General features: G+C 38.9%; 1 protein-coding gene across 2 annotated transcripts in view; it reads right to left on the minus strand.

Annotated features, from left to right (window-relative positions):
- LOC136678356 (sialate:O-sulfotransferase 2-like) overlaps positions 1–23,851 on the minus strand; it is a 97,371-nt gene that overhangs the window by 11,776 nt on the left and 61,744 nt on the right. Inside the window, exons 1-5 of one of the 2 annotated variants that reach the window (XM_066656388.1) lie at positions 18,152–18,229; positions 17,669–17,783; positions 6,321–6,505; positions 2,228–2,349; positions 1,390–1,564 (exon numbers count right to left, since the gene is read on the minus strand). In XM_066656388.1, the coding sequence (XP_066512485.1) occupies positions 1,390–1,564; positions 2,228–2,349; positions 6,321–6,505; positions 17,669–17,706 (520 nt within the window). In that variant the 5' untranslated portion in view covers positions 17,707–17,783; positions 18,152–18,229. Of the gene's footprint in view, positions 1–1,389; positions 1,565–2,227; positions 2,350–6,320; positions 6,506–17,668; positions 17,784–18,151; positions 18,230–23,851 lie in introns of those variants that run through there. The other variant, XM_066656387.1, reaches the window with a different exon arrangement.

Here is a 23,851-nt window from a genome sequence, read left to right on the forward strand (position 1 = left end):
TGAAGCGTGTCAGCAGTTCCTGCATGATGAAGACACTAATGTTATGGACTGGCCCTGTTTTCCAGACATGAATCCAATTGAGCACATCTGGGACATCATGTCTCTTACCATCCACCAATGCCAGTTTGCACCGCAGACTTTCCAGGAGTTGACTGATACTTTAATCCATGTCTGGGATCTCCGCTGCCATATCAGGAGCATGCCCAGGCGTTGCAGGGAGGTGATACGGCACGTGGAGGCCGCACACACTACTGAGACTCATGTTAACTTGCCTTGAGAAATTTCCACTGAAGTTGGATCAGCCTGTTATTTGATTTTCCACTTTATTTTGAGCATTATCTTGAACTTGATACAATATATCAATATATTTATGAGGAAAAATTGTTGCATTTATGTGTGATTTTGTAGAGTTTTGGGTTTAAAAAAAACCTGGACAAGTCAATAAGTCAATATTGTAAATAAATTATCTAACAAATAACAAAATTGTAGCTTCTGATGAATGCTGGAAGTGTAGTATTTAGCATATTTCACTGAGCTTGAAGCCACAGTGAATCAAAAAAAAAAAAAAATCTAATTAATGACAAAATAGCAGCTCTTTGGATGAGTGTTTAGTAAGTCTATTTAGAGAGAGAGAGAGAGAGAGAGAGAGAGAGAGAGAGAGAGAGATGTTAGTCAGAGTATTTGCTTTTTGGCTATAGTTTATTTTAGAATTAGCTTATTATGTATCTTGATTTATTGGTTGATTTATCTGCCCTTTGTTGGTGAAAATGTTTCCTTTCTTATTGAACTCTGCAGAGTCCGGTATTTGGTTGTCATTGAGTAAACGAGTATTCACAAATGTGCATATATCCTGCCAGTCACCCACCATGCATTTGCACCATATTATTGCAAGAGATTATCTCCTGCCAAATACCAGCTTAGGATGAGAGAAAGTCTATATGACATGTTTTAGTGTTTGGGCTCTGTTTGTATTTTAGCTGTCGTGTGCATGTTTTTCTTTTTTAAACCAGCAGACCAGTTCTGCATGGCCAACTCCAACTCTCATCTGAAGCACAGAGCGCAGCCTGTTGCTCCCCACCCCATCCCCCGCTTAACACTTCACAGCAGGGCTGCGGGGGGATCTTTGCATTATGGAAAAAATCTTACCTTTCGCGCTTTTAGTGTTAATGTTATTATAATACACAAGTGTTTTTTTCTTTTTTTTTTTTCTTTTTTTTCATGCTGGCACTTTTGCTACTAAAAGAACTAGAACCAGATTTGAAATCAGTCAAAAATATGTATTTATATATTCATTAATTAATAAAGAAAGAAATATTCAGAGTGTAGTGATATTAGTACGTTTCTTGTTAAAGCAAACATTATAGTCTAGATTTAAATCATGATAATTACCTTGAACTTGGGTCTGGTAGACCACAAAATATTCATCATTGCCACAGCTCTCAAAGTCCTCTCCAGCACAACGATGAAGGCACAGCTCCTCTTCCTCTGGCTCATGAAGAGTGAAGAGCGTTGTTGGGAAGCCACAGTAGCATTTATCACCAGACAGCACTGCCAGAGAAAACTCCTGTAAAAGAATACAGCAAGAAAATACACAAGTCTCATTACATTCATTTTTCTATATTTTGGACGCTGCAGTAAACCCATAAGCAACATGTAACATTGTCTTCTTTAAAGATTGAGAATAAGACATTTAATATAAAAGCTAAATAAAATGTGGACTAGAACAACTGCTACTATTTACTGCTCAGTATACAATTATTATTATTTTTTTCATTACCAACTCAAAATATATATGATGTACAATATCTGTAATGGCCTCATCCTGTTCAGGGTTACAGCGGGTCTGTAGCCTTCTCAGAATCATTGGGCTAAATGTAGGAACACACGCTGGACAGGGCACCAATTTATCGCAGGGCATCTCCTATTCACTCAGACAATTACACTTATAGACACTTGTACACAGACAATCCACCTTCCAGCATGTGCTTTTGGATTGTGGGGCGGAACTTTAGCACCTATAAGAAACTCACACAGGGAGCACTCCACACAGACAGTAATCCACGGCAGGGTTGGAACCCACAATCCTAGTTATCCACAATTTCCCATTCCACACATGCCAATTTCATTTTATGTATATTAACTTCTTTGACTGCTTATAACATAAATACATTAAAAAAATTTCAATCCCATCACAGATGCAAGCAAATGTACACAAACACTGACAAACCTTCTCTGTGCACATGTCCACACACTTATCCACGGACATATTCTGAATTACAGCTCCAATGGGAAGTGCTACAGAGATGTTTTCTGGCCTCCTGAAACAGCCTTTAAATATGGCACTCCCATCTGAAAAAACAAAATGAAATCAATAAAAAGAAAACTAAAGAAAACAGAGTAAATTCATTAATAAATCATCTCTCTAAGGAGTTGAGCAATATCAATGAACAAATTATTTAGGTAAATTCAGGAGCAAAAATGCAATCTTTGTAAAAATAACATACATAATCCAAACTGTAAGCTAAAAAATAAATGACTAATAAAAAACAATTCCATAAAATGAGGAATATGTAACTGAAGTACTCTATATTGCTAATTATTTGGATATCTGCTTTTAATGTAAAGATCATTAATATGTAGTTTGTTCAACTTGGCTGCAGTAATATATTGTATTACCATGGGAAGTCTTTACACTTGATGTAAGTATTTCAGGCACTCAGCAATGAAAACATTAGAGAGGCCAGGTGCTGATGCTGAATGATTAGTTTTGGATCACAAACACCACTCCAACTGATCTCAGAGGTATTGAATGCTGCTTTCTTACAACAAGGAACATAGTTTCACTACTTCACAGTCCAAAGATAGTGGGCTCCATATCCCTTTAGCCTAATAGCAGACACATTTGTGCCAAGTCTGTCTCACATCTGACACTTGCCGTTCAGTTAAAACACTGGCAAGGGTGGGGTGGGCCGGATGTGGGCCAAATATCATGAGTCATACATGACTTGGGTTACGGCACGTGCTGCAGCTAAGCTAAAATACCAAAAGGAAGTGGCTAATGTGTCTTGCTGATGCACACACAGTCTGTCACATGAAGGTTGTGTTTACTTGGGGGTCATTAAGGGTAAAATATTGCATGTGACAGCAAATTAGATTCCTGTTTCTCACATATAGGAAAACAGAAAAGGAACTGAGCTTCTTGTTTATTATTCCTGCATTGTTTATAAAGTGGGGAATAAAGCAGAATCATCCAAAGAATATGGGAAGAAGTGAAGTGGCAGAACTCAGTTTTAGACCTTGTCCTCACTAATGACCTTATGGCTTGATAAACAAATTCTCACAGCTATGTTCCAACATCTGTTGTAATGTCTTCCGAGCAGAAGAGCAAAAGATTTGATTAGAACATGTGAAAAAGACAAACTACCTATAACAACCATTGTGTTCAACCCTTTGGAAATATAGGTTATTCATTCATGTATTGTCTGTAAACGCTTATCCTGTTCAGGGTTGCGGTGGGTCCGGACATTAGAGTCGCCAATCCACCGTCCACCGACCAATGTGTGTTTTTGGACTGTGAAGAGAAACCGGAGTAAACCCACGTGGAGATGGGGAGAATACACCAAACTCCTCACATACAGTGCCTTACGAAAGTATTCGGCCCCCTTGAACTTTTCAACCTTTTGTCACATTTCAGGCTTCAAACATAAAGATATAATTTTTTGTGAAGAATCAACAACAAGTGGGACACAATCGTGAACTTTTTTAACAAATAAAAAACTGAAAAGTGGGGCATGCAATATTATTCGGCCCCTTTACTTTCAGTGCAGCAAACTCACTCCAGAAGTTCAGTGAGGATCTCAGAATGATCCAGTGTTGTCCCAAATGACTGATGATGATAAATAGAACCCACCTGTGTGTAATCAAGGCTCCGTATAAATGCACCTGCTCTGTGATAGTCTTAGGGTTCTGTTCAAAGTGAAGAGAGCATCATGATGACCAAGGAACACAACAGGCAGGTCCAAGATACTGTTGTGGAGAAGTGTAAAGCCGGATTTGGATACAAAAAGATTTCCCAAGCTTTAAACATCCCAAGAAGCACTGTGCAAGCAATCATATTGAAATGGAAGGCGTGTCAAACCACTGCAAATCTACTGAGACCAGGCCGTCCCTCTAAACTTTCATCTCAAACAAGGAGAAGACTGATCAGAGATGCAGCCAAGAGGCCCATGATCACTCTGAAAGAACTGCAGAGATCTACAGCTGAGGTAGGGGAGTCTGTCCATAGGACAACAATCAGTCATACACTACACAAATCTGGCCTTGGAAGAGTGGCAAAAAGAGAGCCATTTCTCAAAGATATTCATAAAAAGTCTCGTTTAAAGTTTGCCACAACCCTCCTGGGAGACACACCAAACATGTGGAAGAAGGTGCTCTGGTCAGATGAAACCAAAATCGAACTGTTTGGCCACAATGCAAAACGATATGTTTGGCGTAAAAGCAACACAGCTCATCACCCTGAACACACCAACCCCACTGTCAAACATGGTGGTGGCAGCATCATGGTTTGGGCCTGCTTTTCATCTGCAGGGACAGGGAAGATGGTCAAAATTGATGGGAAGATGGATGGGGCCAAATACAGGACCATTCTGGAAGAAAAGCTGTTGGAGTCTGCAAGAGACCTGAGACTGGGACGGAGATTTATCTTCCAACAAGACAATGATCCAAAACATAAAGCCAAATCTACAATGGAATGGTTCACAAATAAACGTATCCAGGTGTTGGAACGGCCAAGTCAAAGTCCAGGTCTGAATCCAATCGAGAATCTGTGGAAAGAGCTGAAGACTGCTGTTCACAAACACTCTCCATCCAACCTCACTGAGCTTGAGGCTCTTTTGCAAGGAAGAATGGGCAAGAATTTCAGTCTCTCGATGTGCAAAACTGATAGAGACATACCCCAAGCTACTTGCAGCTGTAATTGCAGCAAAAGGTTGTGCTACAAAGTATTAACGCAGAGGGGCTGCACGCCCCACTTTTCAGTTTTTTATTTGTTAAATAAGTTTGACACATCCAATAAATTTTATTCCACTTCACGATTGTGTCCCACTTGTTGTTGATTCTTCACAAAAAATAACATTTTTATACCTTTATGTTTGAAGCCTGAAATGTGGCCAAAGGTTGAAAAGTTCAAGGGGGCCAAATACTTTCGCAAGGCACTGTACAATCACCCAGAGTGGGGCTTGAACCCACAATTCCAGGACCATGGAGCTGTGTGACAATGACAATCCCTGCTGTGCAACTGTGCTGCCCTGGTAATATAGTGTACTTTGTTATATATATAGTGTACTTAATGATGCTTGTCTTCATTTATAAGCACATGTAAGTATTCATTCCATGTTCTAAAGAGTCTGGATACTTTATAGTGTTTTACTGTAAAAAAAAATAAATAAAAATAAAATAAAATAATTTAATTTAATCTGTGCCTTGGAAATTTATTCACAAGCATGAGGTTTTTATTTATATTTACAAGCTGCTTATCTACATTCTTGCTTGTCCTTTGTTCCCTAAAAAACTACTATATTGGGGTTGCCCATATATATATATATATATATATATATATATATATATATAGTAAGGGGGAGTTTGGAACTCAGTGTGAAAAAGGCAATATCAAGTACAGCTTGTCAAGTTCCCAGTAGCTGAATATCAGCTTACCTGAGTGGTATTTTAAACATGCCTCTGTTATGACTGAATCGAGGCCCTGCTGCCACAGATACTGAGCAGCACACATTGAGCTGTGTGCTTATAAATTATAAGGTTACAGAGGACAGTGCGTGATGTCATGAGGCAAAAGTGCTCAAGCGTGCTCTCTCTCTGTGACATTTTGGGGTTTTGATGCATTTACCGTTGTTGTTTACAGCTGTTTGTGTGTAGTATGCTATATATATATTTTGTTATTCACCATTATGTTGTATAAGAATCTGATTGGTCAGCCCACCAGAATGTAGCTGAGAGTCAGATTTCAATCAGTGACCACAAGGTGCGTATGCAAGTATGGTTACACAATAGTTTAGACAATGATCAGTGTGTGTGTGTGTGTATGTTTATATGTGTCTGATTTTCTGATTATCATAATCCAAATTCAGGTCCCATGGCAACATTAAAATATGTATTTTATCTGTATGTTTTTGTCTGTGCATGCATCTTCTTCTTTATCTTTTTTTCAGCTTGTCCCTTTCAGGGTTGCGGTCTGTACATACGTATTAGTGCTTATTAGAACATTTGCAAGTGTCAGCATGTGATTGGATGAATTAAATTCTCACATCGTCTGGCTGACTCCTGGCTTAGTTCCAGCCTGTAGATGGACAGGCGATTGGCTCCTCCACACAGGTTACTCTTCTCCCCTTTACACTCCATGTTGCACTCGCTCTCTGACACATTTGCTGCCTGGATTTTGTGGCCACAGTAACACTCTGCTCCAAACTCCAAGCCAGCGTACATATATCCCCTTATAACAGTAAGAGAAAAACATCAAACTCAAAATGTGTTTATACTATACATTCAAAACACAATCAAGTTATTCAGTGAAAACAATGAAAATAATTTCTTTGTATTTTGTCATTTAAATAATGTTCAAGATCATTAAAAATCACAGATTCTTGTTTTACTGAATTTTACAGTTATTTACCTCAAATTGAAATGGAATTTGTATGTTTTCTCTCTAAATATAAATGTGAAACACTCTTAAAAGAGCAAGTGCAAATAGATATACTTCCTGAAACAGCAAGAAAATCTAGAAATTTGCTGAACTGAATTTGCTGAAGATAACACAGATTGGCTGCACAACCTATGTGTTGCTAGGGCATTCCAGGAAGTTGCCAGGTTGTAGAGTAGTGGTCACAATTATTAAGTGGCTGTTTTTGTATTTCTGGTGGTTGCTAAGATGTCGCTGTGCTGTTCTGTGTTAAATCAGGTGGTTGTTATGTGGTGCTAGGCAATTGCTATAGTATTCAAATGGTTTCTATGTTGTTTCTACACTCTCAGAAATAAAGGTACTGTAGAGGTATAATATTGGTCACTAAAGGTACAAACTGTGTAAATGTACCTTTAAAGGTACATGAATGTTTAAAAGTCCAGTTTTGTTCCTTAAAGGTACATTCCATTCTCTTCTCCAGAAGAAGAGATACATGTTTGTAATCTTTCTTTATAGAACTGTGTCATATAAAAAATTGTTTATGAAATCAACACAATTTTAAAATCTACAATTATAATAAAATAAGGTAAAATTATGTGCGCTAATTAAAGGTACAAATATGTGCCCTTGAGGGTACCACCACAGTGACAAAATGATGTTCCATGTTGTCTTTATTTATTTTAATTTTATTTTCCCATATACATTTATTTATTTATATATATATATATATTATAGCCTTTCTAAAAACCCAAGGATGCTATATAATAAACACTCAAAATTGAATCAACACACACACTGGAGAGAACGTCCACTTGCAGAACTGCATCGGGCACTAGGGATTCACCCAATCCATATGTGGGCATACACAGATTCACTCAAAAACATACAGACAGTCATTCACATACCAGGACAGTTATTAGAAAAGCCAGTTCACCTAACCTCCATGTTTTTTGGACTGTGGGAGGAAATCAGAGACCCTGGAGGAAACCCACGCAGACACCGGGAGAACATGGAAACTCCACTCAGACAGTGCCGCCCAATGATATCTTTAGGAAATCCATCTGTTTGCACAGGTGTTGTGAATTATATCCTAAATGATTGCTAATGTGTTGCTAAGCAGTTGCTATGATACGCTTTTACTGAGGTGTAAATAAAATAGTTTAAAGGATTACTGAGGTGTTGCTCATCTGATTCTGTAGTATCCAAGGTGGTTGCTAAGGTGTTCCTGATTTAGTATTGGCTGCTATATTTCAGATGCTTGGTAAGATGTTCCAGGGGCTTTGCTATGCCTGTGGACACGTTATTTCAGGAGGTTACTAAGTGTTACTAAGATAGTGTTCCTTGCTTAACACACTAAAGCCTCTTAAAGAGTACGTTTTACAGTGTCCCCAGGGAATTCGCCCCACGCGTGATGTTTCACTGTTTCTGGGTACAATTGCACCTAAGGTCCCTTGTCATACATACATTACTGTTTGAATAAAGCTGAATGTCTCAATCAATTCTGTGATCTCTCTTCAGGAGGTTAGAAAAAGGAATAAATTAAACATAAACAGAAGCAAACCTGTGTATTTGGCCGCACAATTTGTATATTCACAGCTTATTTTGATGTGTGTGAGCTACCGTGCGGACTGACTGGGCTGCTCTGTCTCTGGGAGCCTTGGAGAGAGAGCTCCAGCAGCTCAGTCTCTGGAAGCAGAGAAACCGCAGAGAGAGAGCTGTGTCTCCTGCATTTGTCTCTGGGAGCCCAGTAACCACGTAAGGAGAGCTGTGTCTCTTGCTGCTCGGTCTCTGGGAGCAGAGGCACCACAGAGGGAGCCGTGTCTCCCCACTCACGGTCAGTCCTGGTGTTGTGCTACTGGCTATTATCATCTATAAGAAGTATCAAAGATTATTACAGAAAGTCAATAGATTTGGTGCAAGTCTGTTGTTTTTTTTCTTTTTTAACTCAGCAGAAGGCCTGAAAAGTCGCTAAATCTAGCGGCAAAATCACCAAGTTGGCCATACTGAGCAGCAGTTTGGACCCGGATGTGAAGTTTCACAAGGTCGATACGTCATGATTTAACAAGCGGAAAACGTTAACACTGTTAGCTTAGCACCTAGAGCTACAGCAGTGTGCGACTTGACTAGTGAGGATTGCCCACACACCATTTCAGAAATGGACGTGAGGAAAGCTCTGAAACGGGTAAACAGCAGGAAGGCAGCTGGTGCTGAGAATGGGCCACACACATATCCACTCTGATAAAGAAAGAAGGCATGGCAACGCTTATACCATCCTAGGAGGCAGACGAAATTCAAGATCTTCACAGTGTTGCTTAAACTGTTCTTCACATGTACTATTGAGTCTGTTCTTTCCAGGAGCATCACTTTGGAAATTGCAGCTCCCAAGACAAGAAAGACTTTCAAAGAGTGATCCAGTGCTTTGAGCGCATCATCAGGACTGCACAGCCAAAACTTCAGGCTATCTATTCCAGGTTGGGCAGGGCATCAAATAAACAGATTATTAAGGACATTCACTACCCAAACCATAGTCTGTTCAATTGGTTACCCTCAGGGAAATGCCTCTCCACTCCATCAGAGACAGGGCTGAGAGGCTTAGGAGGCGTTTTTACACTCTGGTCATTCTACCTAATATAATATATTATTGGCACTGTATTCATTGTTTACATTCACATTACACTTTTACATTTATGTTCTTTTACTTTTTTATGTTTTATTCATTATTTGTTATTATGTTTCTTGTAATTAGTATGCATATTTATGTGTATCTTCCTTTTTGATTGAATTTTAAGGTCAAACTGTAAATTGTAATTTATTTATTTTTACTCAGTATCCTTTTGCACAGCCTATGGATGGATCAGTCACTTTTTTCATTTCACCGTATATTTGTAACTGTTATAAAATTATATATGACAAATAAAATCTTGAATGTGCTCCTTTAGCACATGGCTGTTTTTTGTTTTGTGCTTGTCTCCTCCCTTGTCTTCACTTTAGCCCAGCCTTGCCATTAGTGTTGCCATCTGAGCCTCTATTGTGGTCCTTCCCTGTCGTTACGTTCCCAGGTCCTGTGTGATTCTCTGTCTGGTCTTGTATGTGCGTGATTGTTTGGGTGTCCCCACATTTTTTCCCAGTTGTTTTCTGTTTGTTACTGTCCAATTTTATGAGGTTTGTTTATTCTGTGTCCTGTTCTTGTTAATTTGCAGATTATGTATTGCTTATTGTTTTGTTATTTGTTTTAATAAATTACATAGCAAACTGTGACAGGCATATAATCAACTGTCCTATTTAATTGTCCCAATGACCAATTATTCATATTTTTAATGCCCATCTTTGATAGCACGAATTTGGGACTTCTGAGTATCTTTGGAGGATCTCAATTCTGTGAATGTTTCACAATACCATACCAGTAATGAAGTTCATACATGAATGCATGCAACATTTTTCTATTGACCTTTGAATACACGTTCTAAATCAGATTTTTTTTGCTAAAGATAAAGCAAATGCTGCATTAATGTGCATAATTTAGTTGGGAAAAGTACTTTTACTGTTTTACTGTGATACTCAAAAGGGTTAAATACTATTTTCAGTCCCTGGCTAGTTTTTCCTCAAGGTCTGTGAGTGTGAGTCATTTAGCAGAAGCGTTTCCTGTTCTGTCACCACAGACTGCCTGTACGTCTTTGCTCGACAGAAAATGCTCACAAAACTACATGTAACAAGCTGACACCATTTTGAAAGGTCAGCTGTGAACCAACACCCAAATCTATCAGTACATTTTCTGGGAAATAAAGGCGGTAACACGGCTAGGGCCTCAGGTCTTAACATTCTGATGCAGTTTGTGAGAGCAGAAGCTCTTAGGTGCAAGATGGAATAGCATTATACTTGATTGGAAGTTGTGAGTTGTAATGTTGTAACTGTTTTGTGTGTAATTGACGTATAGTTTTATGTCTATTTATTCTTGAAAGTTAAAACGACCTCATGCCTTTAGCAGTGCAAAACAATGCTTTACATGTAGAACCCCTTTGAACACCCTTTTCCATTGCTGACTAAAATACATTGTTCATATGCTGCTATAGTAAGGCTTTTCCTTTAGAAAGACTAAAATATTGGATATATTATAAAGTCTCCTTTTTTCTGGTCAATTGGTGAACTAGCAAGTCAAGTCACACAGACAGGTTTGACAAACTATACAATGGCATCAAAACAGTATCTAAAGTTCTGAGAACCAAAAATAGAATCCATAACCAATGAATTACATTTTGTAATTGAGAAAACTCTCATTAATATTGAAAATTATAAAAAAAGGTTTATAACGAGAATATTTCTGTGTATAATCATCTATTTTGAGTTTAATATTTCAGTTTTTATTTTCATTCCGCCATTTCTCACTTGCACTTCTCTCAGTCTCGCTTTTGCCTCCAGAAGTTTTGATATTTGACGAGGGGGGGTGGGATCTAGACAGTCATTGGCTGCTGAAGTTAAGCCCCGTTCACCCAGCCCAATCTGCACATCCAAACCCTGATTGGTCGGTCATTTTCCAATCAGGGTAAGATTGGCACACTCTCGCTGATGTAGCGGGGTGTGCCGAATCGGATGGGTGGGCGGGACTTAACTTCAGCGGTCAATGATGGTCTAGATACTGCCCCCTCTCGTCAAATATCAAAAGCGAGAAACTTCTGGAGGCGAAAGCGAGACTGAGAGAAGTGCAACTGAGAAAAGGCGAAATGAAAGCGAAAATGGGTTCTTCAAGAATATTAAACTCAAAATCATCATCATCATCATCATCATTTTCTTCTCCGCTTCTCCATTTCAGGGGCGCGGTTAAACTCAAAATAGTCTATTAAATACAGAAATGTTCTGTTTACCAACCTGTTTTTATAACTTTCAATATTAATGAGAGTTTTCTCAATTATAAAATGACATTTATTGGATATCAATTCTGTTTTTTGGTTCTCAGAACTTTAGAACCCATTTTGACACCATACTATCATACCATGTAGCTATAGTAATAATGAAATATTCTGAAATATCTGGCTGGAGAGTACCAGTTATGCTGTGAGGCAGACAAGTTTCATGACTGGCAGAGCTGCGCCAAAAGTGACACTACTGGGAATGCACTAAGCAATTGCAAGAGAAATCATGTTAAATCATATTCATTCATTCATTATCTGTAACCGCTTATCCAGTTCAGGGTTGCGGTGGGTCCAGAGCCTACCTGGAATCATTGGGCGCAAGGCGGGAATACACCCTGGAGGGGGCACCAGTCCTTCACAGGGCAACACACCTTCGCATATTCACTCACACACTTTTGAGTCACCAATCGACCTACCACCGTGTGTTTTTGGACTGTGGGATGAAACCGGAGCACCCGGAGGAAACCCATGCGGACACGAGGAGAACACACCAAACTTCTCACAGACAGTCACCCGGAGCGGGAATCAAACCCACAACCCCCAGGTCCCTGGAGCTGTGTGACTGCGACACTACCTGCTGCGCCACCGTGCCGCTCTGTTAAATCTGACATTTATGATTAATATATTTCTAAAGTCTGTTTTAGTTAATCACCCTAATTATATTGTTAGATATTTTGACTGTTTAAATTTGTGTATTTAAATGATCCAAAAGTCAGATATATTCATGAAAAATGTACTTATAAATAGGTATGCTGTTATAAGGAAACTCTTAAACCTCAAAACCAACACCCATGCTCTAAATGCTACATATGTCAATGTACACATTAATAAAATATACACAAATTGTAACATTTATTTTCATAGCATTTTATCTTTCAATGAACTGGAAGCAAACAATAAAATTAAAGGTGTCTCCTAAGAAATTGTTAAGGACATTTAGTTGGTCAACAAATCATTACATAGAGTTGTCACAGCTTTAGATTCTCTTTTAAACAGAATAACAAATTTATACAAACTAATTAACAATAAATTAATAAAATGAAAGAAATAAATAAGAAAATTTAAAGGCAACGTCAACAATTCTGGAGAGGTGCAGTTCTCTCTGGTTTGTTTATGTTTAGAAACTGCATCTTTTAAAGTTGAATGGTATGTTTGAGGAAAAAAAACAAAATGTTTTTATGTGGCTGAAGTTGTTCAGTGTTTGAATTACCACAGAAACTCATTTGTAACTCGAGATGTTTTGTACCAGTTTTGTCTGTATTTACTTTCACGTAGTTCCTGCTCTCCCGAACTTAGAGGAGATCGCTCCATTGTCCAATCATCTCAAATGCCTTTTCTCTGCTGAGTTCTTTTCACCCCTTGATTTTTACCCACACTCAGGCTTTGTAAATACGTTAGATTGGTTTCAAGCAAAAACAGACTGGAGAGCAGCAAATGGTGAGGAAACTAGGGCTGCCCTGAATATTCAGATATTCGTTCATTGGGTAGGTATTCAGTTTATAATTTTGATATTTTTTTGGATACATGTAAAAGTCATGAACAAAGCCTAAAATAGCCTAACACGCTACAGAAACCTACTTACAATGAAGCATGGCAAAGCTACAGTTCATTTTGTCAGTTTACACCTCAAAGAAGCTCTGGTTTATTTATGTACACTCTGTGCCCTTAGTGGCACCATGTAGTGCACAGGTTAGTGAACGACTCAGTGAGCGGAGCCATGTTGGGAGCCAAAGTGCGGCTTTAATTTTACAGTGGGCATTGAGAGCTGATTTTCTGAAAAATAGGGCTGGCCCCAAATATTTGATATTCAGATATTTGTTCATTGGGTTTGTATTTGTTTTCTTATTTTGAGATTCCGATATTTTTGGATAAATGTGATTATCGATAAAGGCAATGCTCCACCACCTTCAGGCTCCAGCAGTAAAAACAGTGCTCTGCCCACTCCATCCGTATTCAGGCTCATCAACATTAGAGTCTTTGTGCAAATGAAGCCTAAGACTCATATAAAACAGCCTAACATGCTAAAACAACACACTTACAATGAAGGGAGGTGATGCCACAGTTCATTTTGTCAGCTTTGGCCTGAAATTAGAGCACCTCCACTCAAACTGATTAAATTGTGTATAATTTGTGCCCTTAGTTAGCGATCTAGTTAGTGAGCATAGGTAGTGAGCGAAGCCATGCTTTGAGTCATGGTGCAGCCTGGAGAGAGTGATATTAAAGAAGGAGTGGGAAGCGGATTTTTGTTTATGACAACAATATACACCACCCCACTCTCCGAGTATTCGAATATTCGCCAAATATCCTAGCTGAAGCTCTGAAGCCCAAAATATGGTATTCGGGACAGCCCTAGAGGACAATTATTCAGAATTTTATAAATAGTCACCTTTAAAACAAAGCATTAAATGTTAAAAATGCAAGCAAACCTTAGAGACTGCAACTATTCAATTATACAGTTGTACAGCAATAAATCCTTCAGCACTGACTTTGTGTTTCTGCACACTGTCGGAGGTGGAAAGATCTAAGCCAATGTGTATATATTTTTATCTACAAATATATCAGGTTTGTTTTTCTAAACAAAGTGAAGGAGCTTTGCCTTATTGCATGTAAATCTTTTCCCCTTATCAATGATTGCATTGCTGGTGGCACTGCATGACCTTTCACTGTCAATGCTAGTGCATGGTGCAGACAGGAGTATGTGTGTTAAATTGGCAACTTGGTACCGGAAGATCTGAACAATAATTTTATTATTAAATTATATTTTATAATTTATACTTATATGGGATTTATATATATATATATATATATTTTATATATATATATATAATATATTTCGTCTATCACTGGGGCTGAGGTGGCCGAGGTGGTAGGGAAACTTCTTGGCGGTAGGGCCCTGGGGGTGGATGAAGTTCGCCCCGGGTTCCTCAAGGCTCTGGATGTTGTGGGGCTGTCTTGGCTGACACGTCTTTGCAACATTGCGTGGACATCGGGGACAGTGCCTCTGGACTGGCAGACTGGGGTGGTGGTTCCCCTTTTTAAAAAGGGGGATCGGAGGATGTGTTCCAACTATAGGGGGATCACACTCCTCAGCCTCCCCGCTAAAGTCTATGCAGGGGTACTGGAGAAGAGAGTCCGACTGATAGTTGAATCTCGGATCCAGGAGGAACAATACGGATTCCGCCCCTGTCGTGGAACACAGGACCACCTCTTTACCCTCACTAGGATCCTGGAGGGTGCATGGGAGTTTGCTCAACCAGTCTACATGTGTTTTGTGGATCTGGAGAAGGCATTCTACTGTGTCCCTTGGGGTATTCTGTGGGGGGTGCTCGGGAGTATGGGGTACTGGACTCTTTGCTACGAGCTATCCAGTCCCTGTACAAACAGAGCAGGAGTCTGGTTCGTATGGCTGGCAGTAAGTCCGACTGGTTTCCAGTCGAAGTTGGACTCCGTCAGGGCTGCTCGTTGTCACCGGTTCTGTTCATAATTTTTATGGACAGAATTTCTCGGCATAGCCAAGTGGTGAAGGGTGTCCGGTTTGGTGGTCTCAGGATTCCATGTCTGCTTTTAGCGGATGATGTGGTCTTGTTGGCTTCATCGAGCCGGGACCTCCAGCTCTTGTTGGACCAGTTTGCAGCCGAGTGTGAAGCGGTTGGAATGAGGATCATCACCTGCAAGTCCGAGTCCATGGTACTCAGTCCGAAAAGGGTGGAGTGCTCTCTCCAGGTTGGAAGTGAGATCCTGCCTCAAGTGGAGGAGTTTAAATACCTCGGTCTTGTTCATGAGTGAGGGAAAGATGGAGCGTGAGATTGACAGGCGGATCGGTGCAGCGCTAGCAGTAATGCGGGCTCTGTACCGGTCCGTTGTGGTGAAGAGAGAGCTGAGCAGAAAAGCAAAGCTCTCGATTTACCGTTCAATCTACGTCCCAACCCTCACCTATGGTCACGAGCTTTGGGTAGTGACCGAAAGAACAAGATCGCGGGTACAAGCGGCTGAAATGAGTTTTCTCCGCAGGGTGTCTGGACTCTCCCTTAGACACAGCGTTAGGGTTAGGGTTAGGGTGAAGCTCGAAGTGAAGCCACTGCTCCTCCACGTCGAGAGGAGCCAGTTGAGGTGGTTCGGGCATCTGGTCCAGATGCCTACTGGACGCCTTCCTGGTGAGGTGTTCCGGGCATGTCCAACGGGGAGGAGGCCCCGGGGCAGACCAAGAACACGCTGGAGAGACTACATGTCTCGACTGGCCTGGGAACGCCTCAGTATACCCCCGGAGGAGCTGGAGGCGGTGGCTGGGGAGAGGGAGGTCTGGGTTTCTTTGCTCCGACTGCTTCCCCCGCGACCCGGACCCGGATAAGCGGTGGATAATGGATGGATGGATTTTATATATGTAATATTTTATTATATTATATTAACTGTAAGTTACATTGTAAAATAATCAAATATTGCACCAACATATTCAGTTGACTGTTTGGAAATCATTAATGTATAAAAAATGTTTCCAGTTTTTCTCTGGTTAACCCTTTTTATGTAACAGGATGTGAGATGCTTGGATTAAACTCCACTGAGATGCCATCAGAGTAGCTGGTATGTCAAAATAATCACCATCTCTCTTTTCTGCACTAGTATATTTTGCAACATGTAGAAATGTCCAAGTACCATGATGTGTAGCTTTTGTAGGGCTACACTGAAAAACTAAACATGGTTAATTCATGGTGTAACTTGGCTCAAGGTTAGCCGACACTGAAACCCAACATCTTCCACAACAGGAAATTTGTTTCTTCACCTCCAGTAGTTGTAGGATATGCATGTGTGTGCAGTACTGTGTGAGTCTCCTATTTCACTTTAAAGTACTCTACATATTTGTCAGGGTGGTATGCCTTCAAGTGTGTTATTTAAATTTGCTCCATTCTTGTAAGACATTAGCTAAGTAAGAGTTGGAAACTATATATTTTATGTCATGCTCGCTCCTTTTGAAAAACTTCCATACTGCAGACTATTTAGCTGCAGACTATTTAGCTGCAGTAGTGTGGTCTTCACCCCATGTCTTACCAGCTTCAGTAAATGCATCAGGAAGTATCGGTTTGGGGTATTATTTTGATATATTGCATGCCAGTTTTAAAAAGTACAACATATCTACAAAAACATTAATATTCTTATATTATCCTTATAATCATATCTTAATGTTAAACATTGACTTATGATTCATATAATTTCATTTGGCAAAGCATGATTTTCTGCAGTGTGGCTCAAAGTAACATTTTAAAACTCTAAACAAGGTCTCCTCAATGACTTGTTCCGTAACATGTCCTTAAATTTCCTAAGAGGAAATGAGGACAAAGTTAACACCTGCAATCATCATATGAGACTGTTTTGTTGCAGCACGTTTTGTAGGTTGCTTCACCTCTTCTTTTTTTACTGGATGATTTAATCATAGGGGACATTGATGTAAGTTAGCAGAACTGCTGATGTTGAGTTTCAAAAACACACACATTTTTATTATTAACAGATAGTATTAGCTCAGTGACAGATGACAAAAGTGAAGACTGAGTGAAATGTGTATCATTATGTAAACAAATCCTTGCATGGGTCCTTGGCACTTTCCTGGCAACCTATCCTTGCATCTTCATAGTATGGAGGCCAGGAAATAAAATGGATGTAAATAGTTACAGAAATCCCATGAATTTTGGCCTACATTTTCTAAAGACATCGAGGCCACCAGCAGTGAGATTTTTGGTCATATTGGTCTGAAAAAACAATAATAAATGTGACAAAATTTGACAGACTCGATTATTGTTCCATTTTTGTTTGGGTCTTTGGTTGTTTTGTTGACATTTAACAAAAGCTGAACTGAAAGGAATTTAAGAGGAAGAAATGTGCATATTAAGCAAGCATTAAGTAAATAAGCATAAAACAGGGAAGCTCCTTATCATAATACGGGTTGAATGTTTGAATGACTAATCTGTATGGGTTTGGAGTGGAAGCATTTATATATGGGTGACTCAGTTTGTGTTTGTGTGTTTGTGTGTGTGTGTGTGTGTGTGCGCGATTCCCAAGTTAAAGCTCAAAGTTGCCAAACCTCTCAGCGCAGTTGTCCTGGCAACGGAACACCGTCATTTTTTTATAGTCGAAGAAAGACACTCCTCGAAGCGCCCTCTTCTGCGTGTCGTCCACATAACAGCCGATGTACTTAGCTGGATTGAAAAGAGAGAAGGCAAACAGAAGAGGATATGAGAGGAAAGAACGATTATTGACAGAGAAAGAATATAAGAGATAAAAAAGTTATCTTGTGATTTAGCACATCCTAAAATTAAAATCACAAAAATGTTATACTTATACCATACTTGTTTAATATATATATATATATATATATATATATATATATATTAATAAGTCACGTAATCTGTATGTATTTTGTACATAGGCCACTCAGCACTCATTTTTCCACTAGGCTGTGGTAAACAAAGTAAACAAGGATCATCCAGAATCAACCATACAGAATTCTGTCAAAACACTGAGGGACACACTTTACAAAACACAAGGTATAAAATGGTTCTCAAACCAGTCCTCAGGATCCCCAGCCACCACAACACATGAAGCAGGTAGTCAGCGTTCTAAATGGTTTCAGGCATGTGGGGAGTAGATACAGACTAAAGCATATATGAAAAAGCAGTGGAATATACCATTGGCACTTATTGCCCTCTACTGGCCTACCGTTGCAACAACAGGACAGATCTAGAAAAGGGGTGCACAAATTCAGTCCTGTAGGGCCAGTGTCTAGTTTGGTGGTTTCCCTGTCAGTGTGACCCCAAACAAAGCTGCGCTTTCATACAGCACAACCAATTCAACCCTAACCAACTAAGATGTTTCTTGTAGTCTGGATAAGTTGTGCAGTGAGATTGGCAAAAAACACATATTCTATGATTTTTAAAAATTAACTACAACCTCCCGATCATCCTCCTCATCCACAACTCTCTTTTTACCACCACTCTCATCATGAGCCTAAGACTTCTCATTATTTCTCATCTTCATAATCATCATCATCCACATTCATTATCACCAATGTCTTGTCCATCCTGAAAATGATTTATATCCTCCTAATTATTACCACTACCATCTTCATCCACAAGTTTTAAATCACTGTCACCATCCATATCCATTCCATCACCACCATCATCTTCATCGATATCTTCATCATCCACATGTATATCCTTCTCATCATCGCCACGATCATTGCCACCAACATAAACAGATTTATCAGTTCAAATGAATGTTTTTGTTCATGAAAGAATGACACCTGAAGTTCAAACAACATGGAATCAATGACGTAGTTAATAATAACCCCCCCCCCCCCCCCCCCTTTAATATGGTCTTCTTATGACTGCCATTATGAACCTCTTTTGAGCCTTTCAGTGATCCACCCGTCCAGCCTTTATATAATCATACTCCATTATCTCCAACATCAATCTCATCTTTCACTGAAACAATACAGACACACATGCTTATATATGACATCCATCTGTGCCATGTCATATCGGGTCTCCCCGTTAGTCTTTAATGCCTTTTCTACTAGCCAGCTAAGAGGAGAGTAGGATTCTATTATAAGCGTGCTAAACCACAGCATTATGATAATTGCAATTGTCTTAAAAGCTGAGAGTGGCCCAGTATCCGCTGCTGTAAGTTAATCATATTGCTGAGTTTAGTAATCTGCTTTGTATCCAGGAGAAGCTCAGATTCCCACACTGGATGAAAAACAGGACCCAGAACCATGTAGAAGGTGTTGTGGTCTATGTAGTTTCCCAGTAACCAAAGAACTTAGCTACGTATTGGTTCAGATAGAGTTCAGAGATTCAGAGTTTGAGCCCAGTTCATGAGAAGTGGTAATGTCCCGGTGGCAATATGAAGTAAACACAAAGTTTACTCTAGTTCATTACAAAAGAAAGAAGTTGCAGTATTTGTGCTTCTAATGTGGTCAGACATAATAGACATCATGAGTTTGATGGTATTCCAACAGCATTATGAGAGGGTAGTTTTGGTGCTGGTACTTTCCAAGTGGTCAGAAGAACAAAGTCTGATTTCTTTTGTGATAAGACAGATGCATGTTTACTACTGTGTTACAACTTTTAATTATTTTGAAACGGAGGATACTTATTACAGTTTGTCAAGCAAGCTCTTAACATCATAACATCTAGACATAGATGACGTGTTTTATCATATTGAGTGTGCTGCTGGCATCCAATTCTAAATGTATTTATTTGAAACATTAGAAGCAAGTTGTCGGTTAAATGTCTGTTCAAGAAAATGAACAATTAATGCATTTGCATTTTTTGTTTTTATTGCAAGAAAAAAAAAAAAAACAGCTGTCAAATTTGTCAACAACAGCATGGTGTACACACTGTGAAGCACCAAACTTCTTACATCAGTGTGAGTTCTATATTCAGCCACTGAAAACTAAAACATCCTGCACAGCTGCTTAATCCAGCAAGAGAAAGTAGAATTAATCATGTCAATGAAGTTTACTTCCTTACTCTAAAACACTATCACAACTAATCACAAAAAAAAAGGCAGCAACAGATATGCTAACCCTCTATTTTATAGAAGGTTCTTTAAAGAACTGATGAGTAATGTGGTGCCAGAGTATTAAATACCATCACAAAGAGTAGAAAGACTATACACTGTCACTGTGGCAGTACCTTTTGCTGTCTCCGTGGTGACACCCTCAAGGATACATATTCAGTGCCTTTAGATTCATTTGTCTGTAAATGTTTATCCAGTTCAGGGTCAAAGTGGGTCTGGAGTCTATCCAGAATCACTGGGCGCAAGGTGGGAACACATCCTGCAGAGGCAGGCGACACACACTCACCCCTAGGGACACTTTTGAGTAACCAACTCACCTACCAACATGTGTTTTTGGACAGAAGGAGGAAACCTTCATGGGCACGAGGAGAACACACTGTCACCCAGAGCAGGGCTCGAACCCACAACACTTCAGGACTTATATTATGTTTTGATGCTACTAAAATGAAGCTTAAATTACTTGACTGACTAAACAAGTGTCCTACATGACAATAGCCTTTCATTACATACATGAGAGGAAACTGGAAATTTTAGCTTTGCAGTTGCACTGTACACTGCACAAGGAGAACACTACAACACAGTGAGCTCCTCTCACAACAGCCTCTGGTGAGCTCACAGTACAATATGGTTTAATAAAGCTCTTACACTCCCTGCTAGAGGATAATGAATTTGCAGACTTTAAGGCACACAAGCTCCAGTTCAAAATGAACGAAATATTGTTAACATACCAAACATTTTTTTGAGGTACATTGATTAGACACCCATTCTATGAGAAGGAATTCTTGCATAATACCACGACATACATTATACATTTTCTGCTGACATTCTGACACATATAGTGCATTATAATCCATTTCTATACATTATGAATATATTTTCTGGCACAACATCAATTTTGCATTTTGAGTAGGGACCCAAATGGACTATTTCAGCTGCGCATTGTGCAGGTTTGTGGACACAGACGCATCATGACAACTTGTCCTTGGCACGGTTCATACAGATCAGTTTACAGTATTGTAGTGTATGGGAGTGCTCCACTGACCCAAATTCTACCACTCTATCTTTGAATCCTATATGTAGACCTGTGGAGTACGCTTTTAGCCCTGGGGTAACTGAACATTTCCTACTACTTATAGATACTTGAAGTGTGAAATATATTGGCTAGCTCACACAGAATTTAGTTGTGTATCTCGGTGATGATGTCATTCACACATCAAGGTTAAAATCTCCACCTTCAAGTACTTCTTGGTCAAGTGTTTAGTTTATTCAAACTCAGAAAATAAATACTGTTACAACTGCAGACGTGATTACACTAGGCATAAAAAAAAAGTAAAGTCGAGGTGTTGAAGTAGAGAATGCAACAGAATGAAAGCAAAATATACTGGTAGGATTCAGTGTGTACTATATTGCCAAAGGTCCTATCCCACCACTCCAACCTAAAGAACTAAAGTGTATTAATTGGTAGTAAAAGCCTCTGCTCTTCTTTAAAGTCTGTACTCCAGATTGTTGTAAAGATTGTTTGCATGACGCCACAAGAACAATTAAGAGTTTATGTAGTAAAGCTAGATGATTACTTTCAGCTCACCAACGCTGTTCATTTAGCAAGGTGATCATGATTCAATTCCCTGATTTTTTGTATTTAGCTATGACCTCTGCCTGCTGTATGTTTCTTCACTGTCACTGTGTTAAATTCAGAGAAGCATTTTCCCTAAGGGGATTGATAAAGGTGAGTCCTCTTCTTCTGTTCTACAGAGATTACAAAAGTAGTGATTGTGGAACTGAATGTTTTCACAATTGACTAATCAGAAGGGTTGTCTAAAAACTTTGGGCTTACAGTACATGTCAAACACTCCTATATTTTACCATTTGTTTCACAAAATATCTACTGATCTAGGATCAGTCGCTTCACTGTCCACATTTCCACATGCTGGGGGGTTGGGGAAAAAAAGGGATCCTGTCTGTGCAGTCTTCATGCGTGAAATTGTGATTGAGACCAGAGGAAGGCAGAGTGGAAGCAGCTGAATGAAAAATCTTTCAGACTATTTTCATGAAATGTGTGGAAGTGCAGGCACTTGTGTGTGTTCCATGCTTTAAAAGAAATGCTTTACAGGAACAGGTTAAAAACATCTTACTTCAGAATGGGAGGAAATAAAACCGCACTTTTTCCAAAGTCATTTTGGACCATTTCTACTGGTTCATTCATCCTGAAATTGTAACACATTTTGAAAGACATGTTGCACTTTCAAATGATGTCAAAAACATAGACATAAAACCACAAAATGGACATAAATGTTTTTGTCCTGAGGGTGATGATAAATTAGAATATCATCAAAAATTTAATATATTTCAGTAAGTCAAAAAGTGAAACTCATATTATATATATTAATTCCAAGCGTTTTTATATATATATATATATATATATATATATATATATATATATATATATATATATATATATATGTGTGTTAATGACTATGTTTTACAGTCAATGAAACCCCAAAAGTCATTATCGCAGAAAATTAGAATATAACACCATTTACTTTTTTTTAATACAGAAATGTTGCCCTACTGAAATGTACAGTACATGCACACTTGGTACAGTACATACAATACTTCAGGTCAGGGCTCCTTTTGCATGAATTACTGCATTAATGTGCACAGCAAATTCATCAGTGTTAAATCAACACTATTAGTGTTAAATTAACATTGTTAGTGTAATAATTTAACACTCTCAGTGCTAAGTTAACACTACTAGTGTTGATTTACCACTGGAGAATTTGCTGCATGGCATGGCATGGAAGCGATTACCATGTGGCACTGCTGAGGTGTTATGGAAGCCCTGGTTGTTTTAACAGGAGCCTACAGATCGTCTTCATTGTTGGATCTGGTGTCTCTCATCTTCTTCTTGACAAGGTCAGGTTTAGGTCAGGTGACTTTGCTGGCCAATCAAGCAGTGATACTGTGGTTATTAAGCCAGGTATTGGTACTTTTGGCAGTGTGGACAGGTGCCAAGTCCTGCTGAAGTATATTTGTATATATCTGTTGAATAACTAAAGCTAATTAAAAATAATATAGTGAGCATCAACTTTTTATTTATACTGGCTACATATTTGTACCAGGCATGTACAAATTGTATTTCCTGCTGAAATAATCTGGCATGATGACAGACGTTTTATGCTATGCAGTTATTTAAATAAAGTTTTTTTTTTCTTAAACATCTCAAAATACATGTTTCTGGGCATTCAGTAATCAACCACCAAGTACTGGATACATTTACACTCGACTCCTTCACAGCTGAAAAGGAAATGTGCAATATCATGAAACTACTAATGTTGTATGTCACATGCTTGAGCTGGATGCATTTTTTAAGTGGATGGGGTTCATGAAGAGTTTATTATTCATATCTCTTTATATCATGTTTGTGTAAAGGGCTAGACAATAAATATATATATTCATATATATATATATATATATATATATATATATATAATGTATAATATCTACATTATCCACATTATATTGCAAATATATACCAGGTTTTTGTTGCTTCTTTACTTCAACACATTAGTTTCTCTGCTGGATTTAATTCAGCAGTTTTCAGTGTCCTGAGTTAGTTAATGCTACTCTTACTCTTAAGGGCACTACAAAGGCTCCTTTTCAGCAATGCCATAGAACAAACATTTTT

Source organism: Hoplias malabaricus, chromosome Y (assembly GCF_029633855.1).
Source record: "Hoplias malabaricus isolate fHopMal1 chromosome Y, fHopMal1.hap1, whole genome shotgun sequence".
Taxonomy (NCBI): Eukaryota; Metazoa; Chordata; class Actinopteri; order Characiformes; family Erythrinidae; genus Hoplias; species Hoplias malabaricus.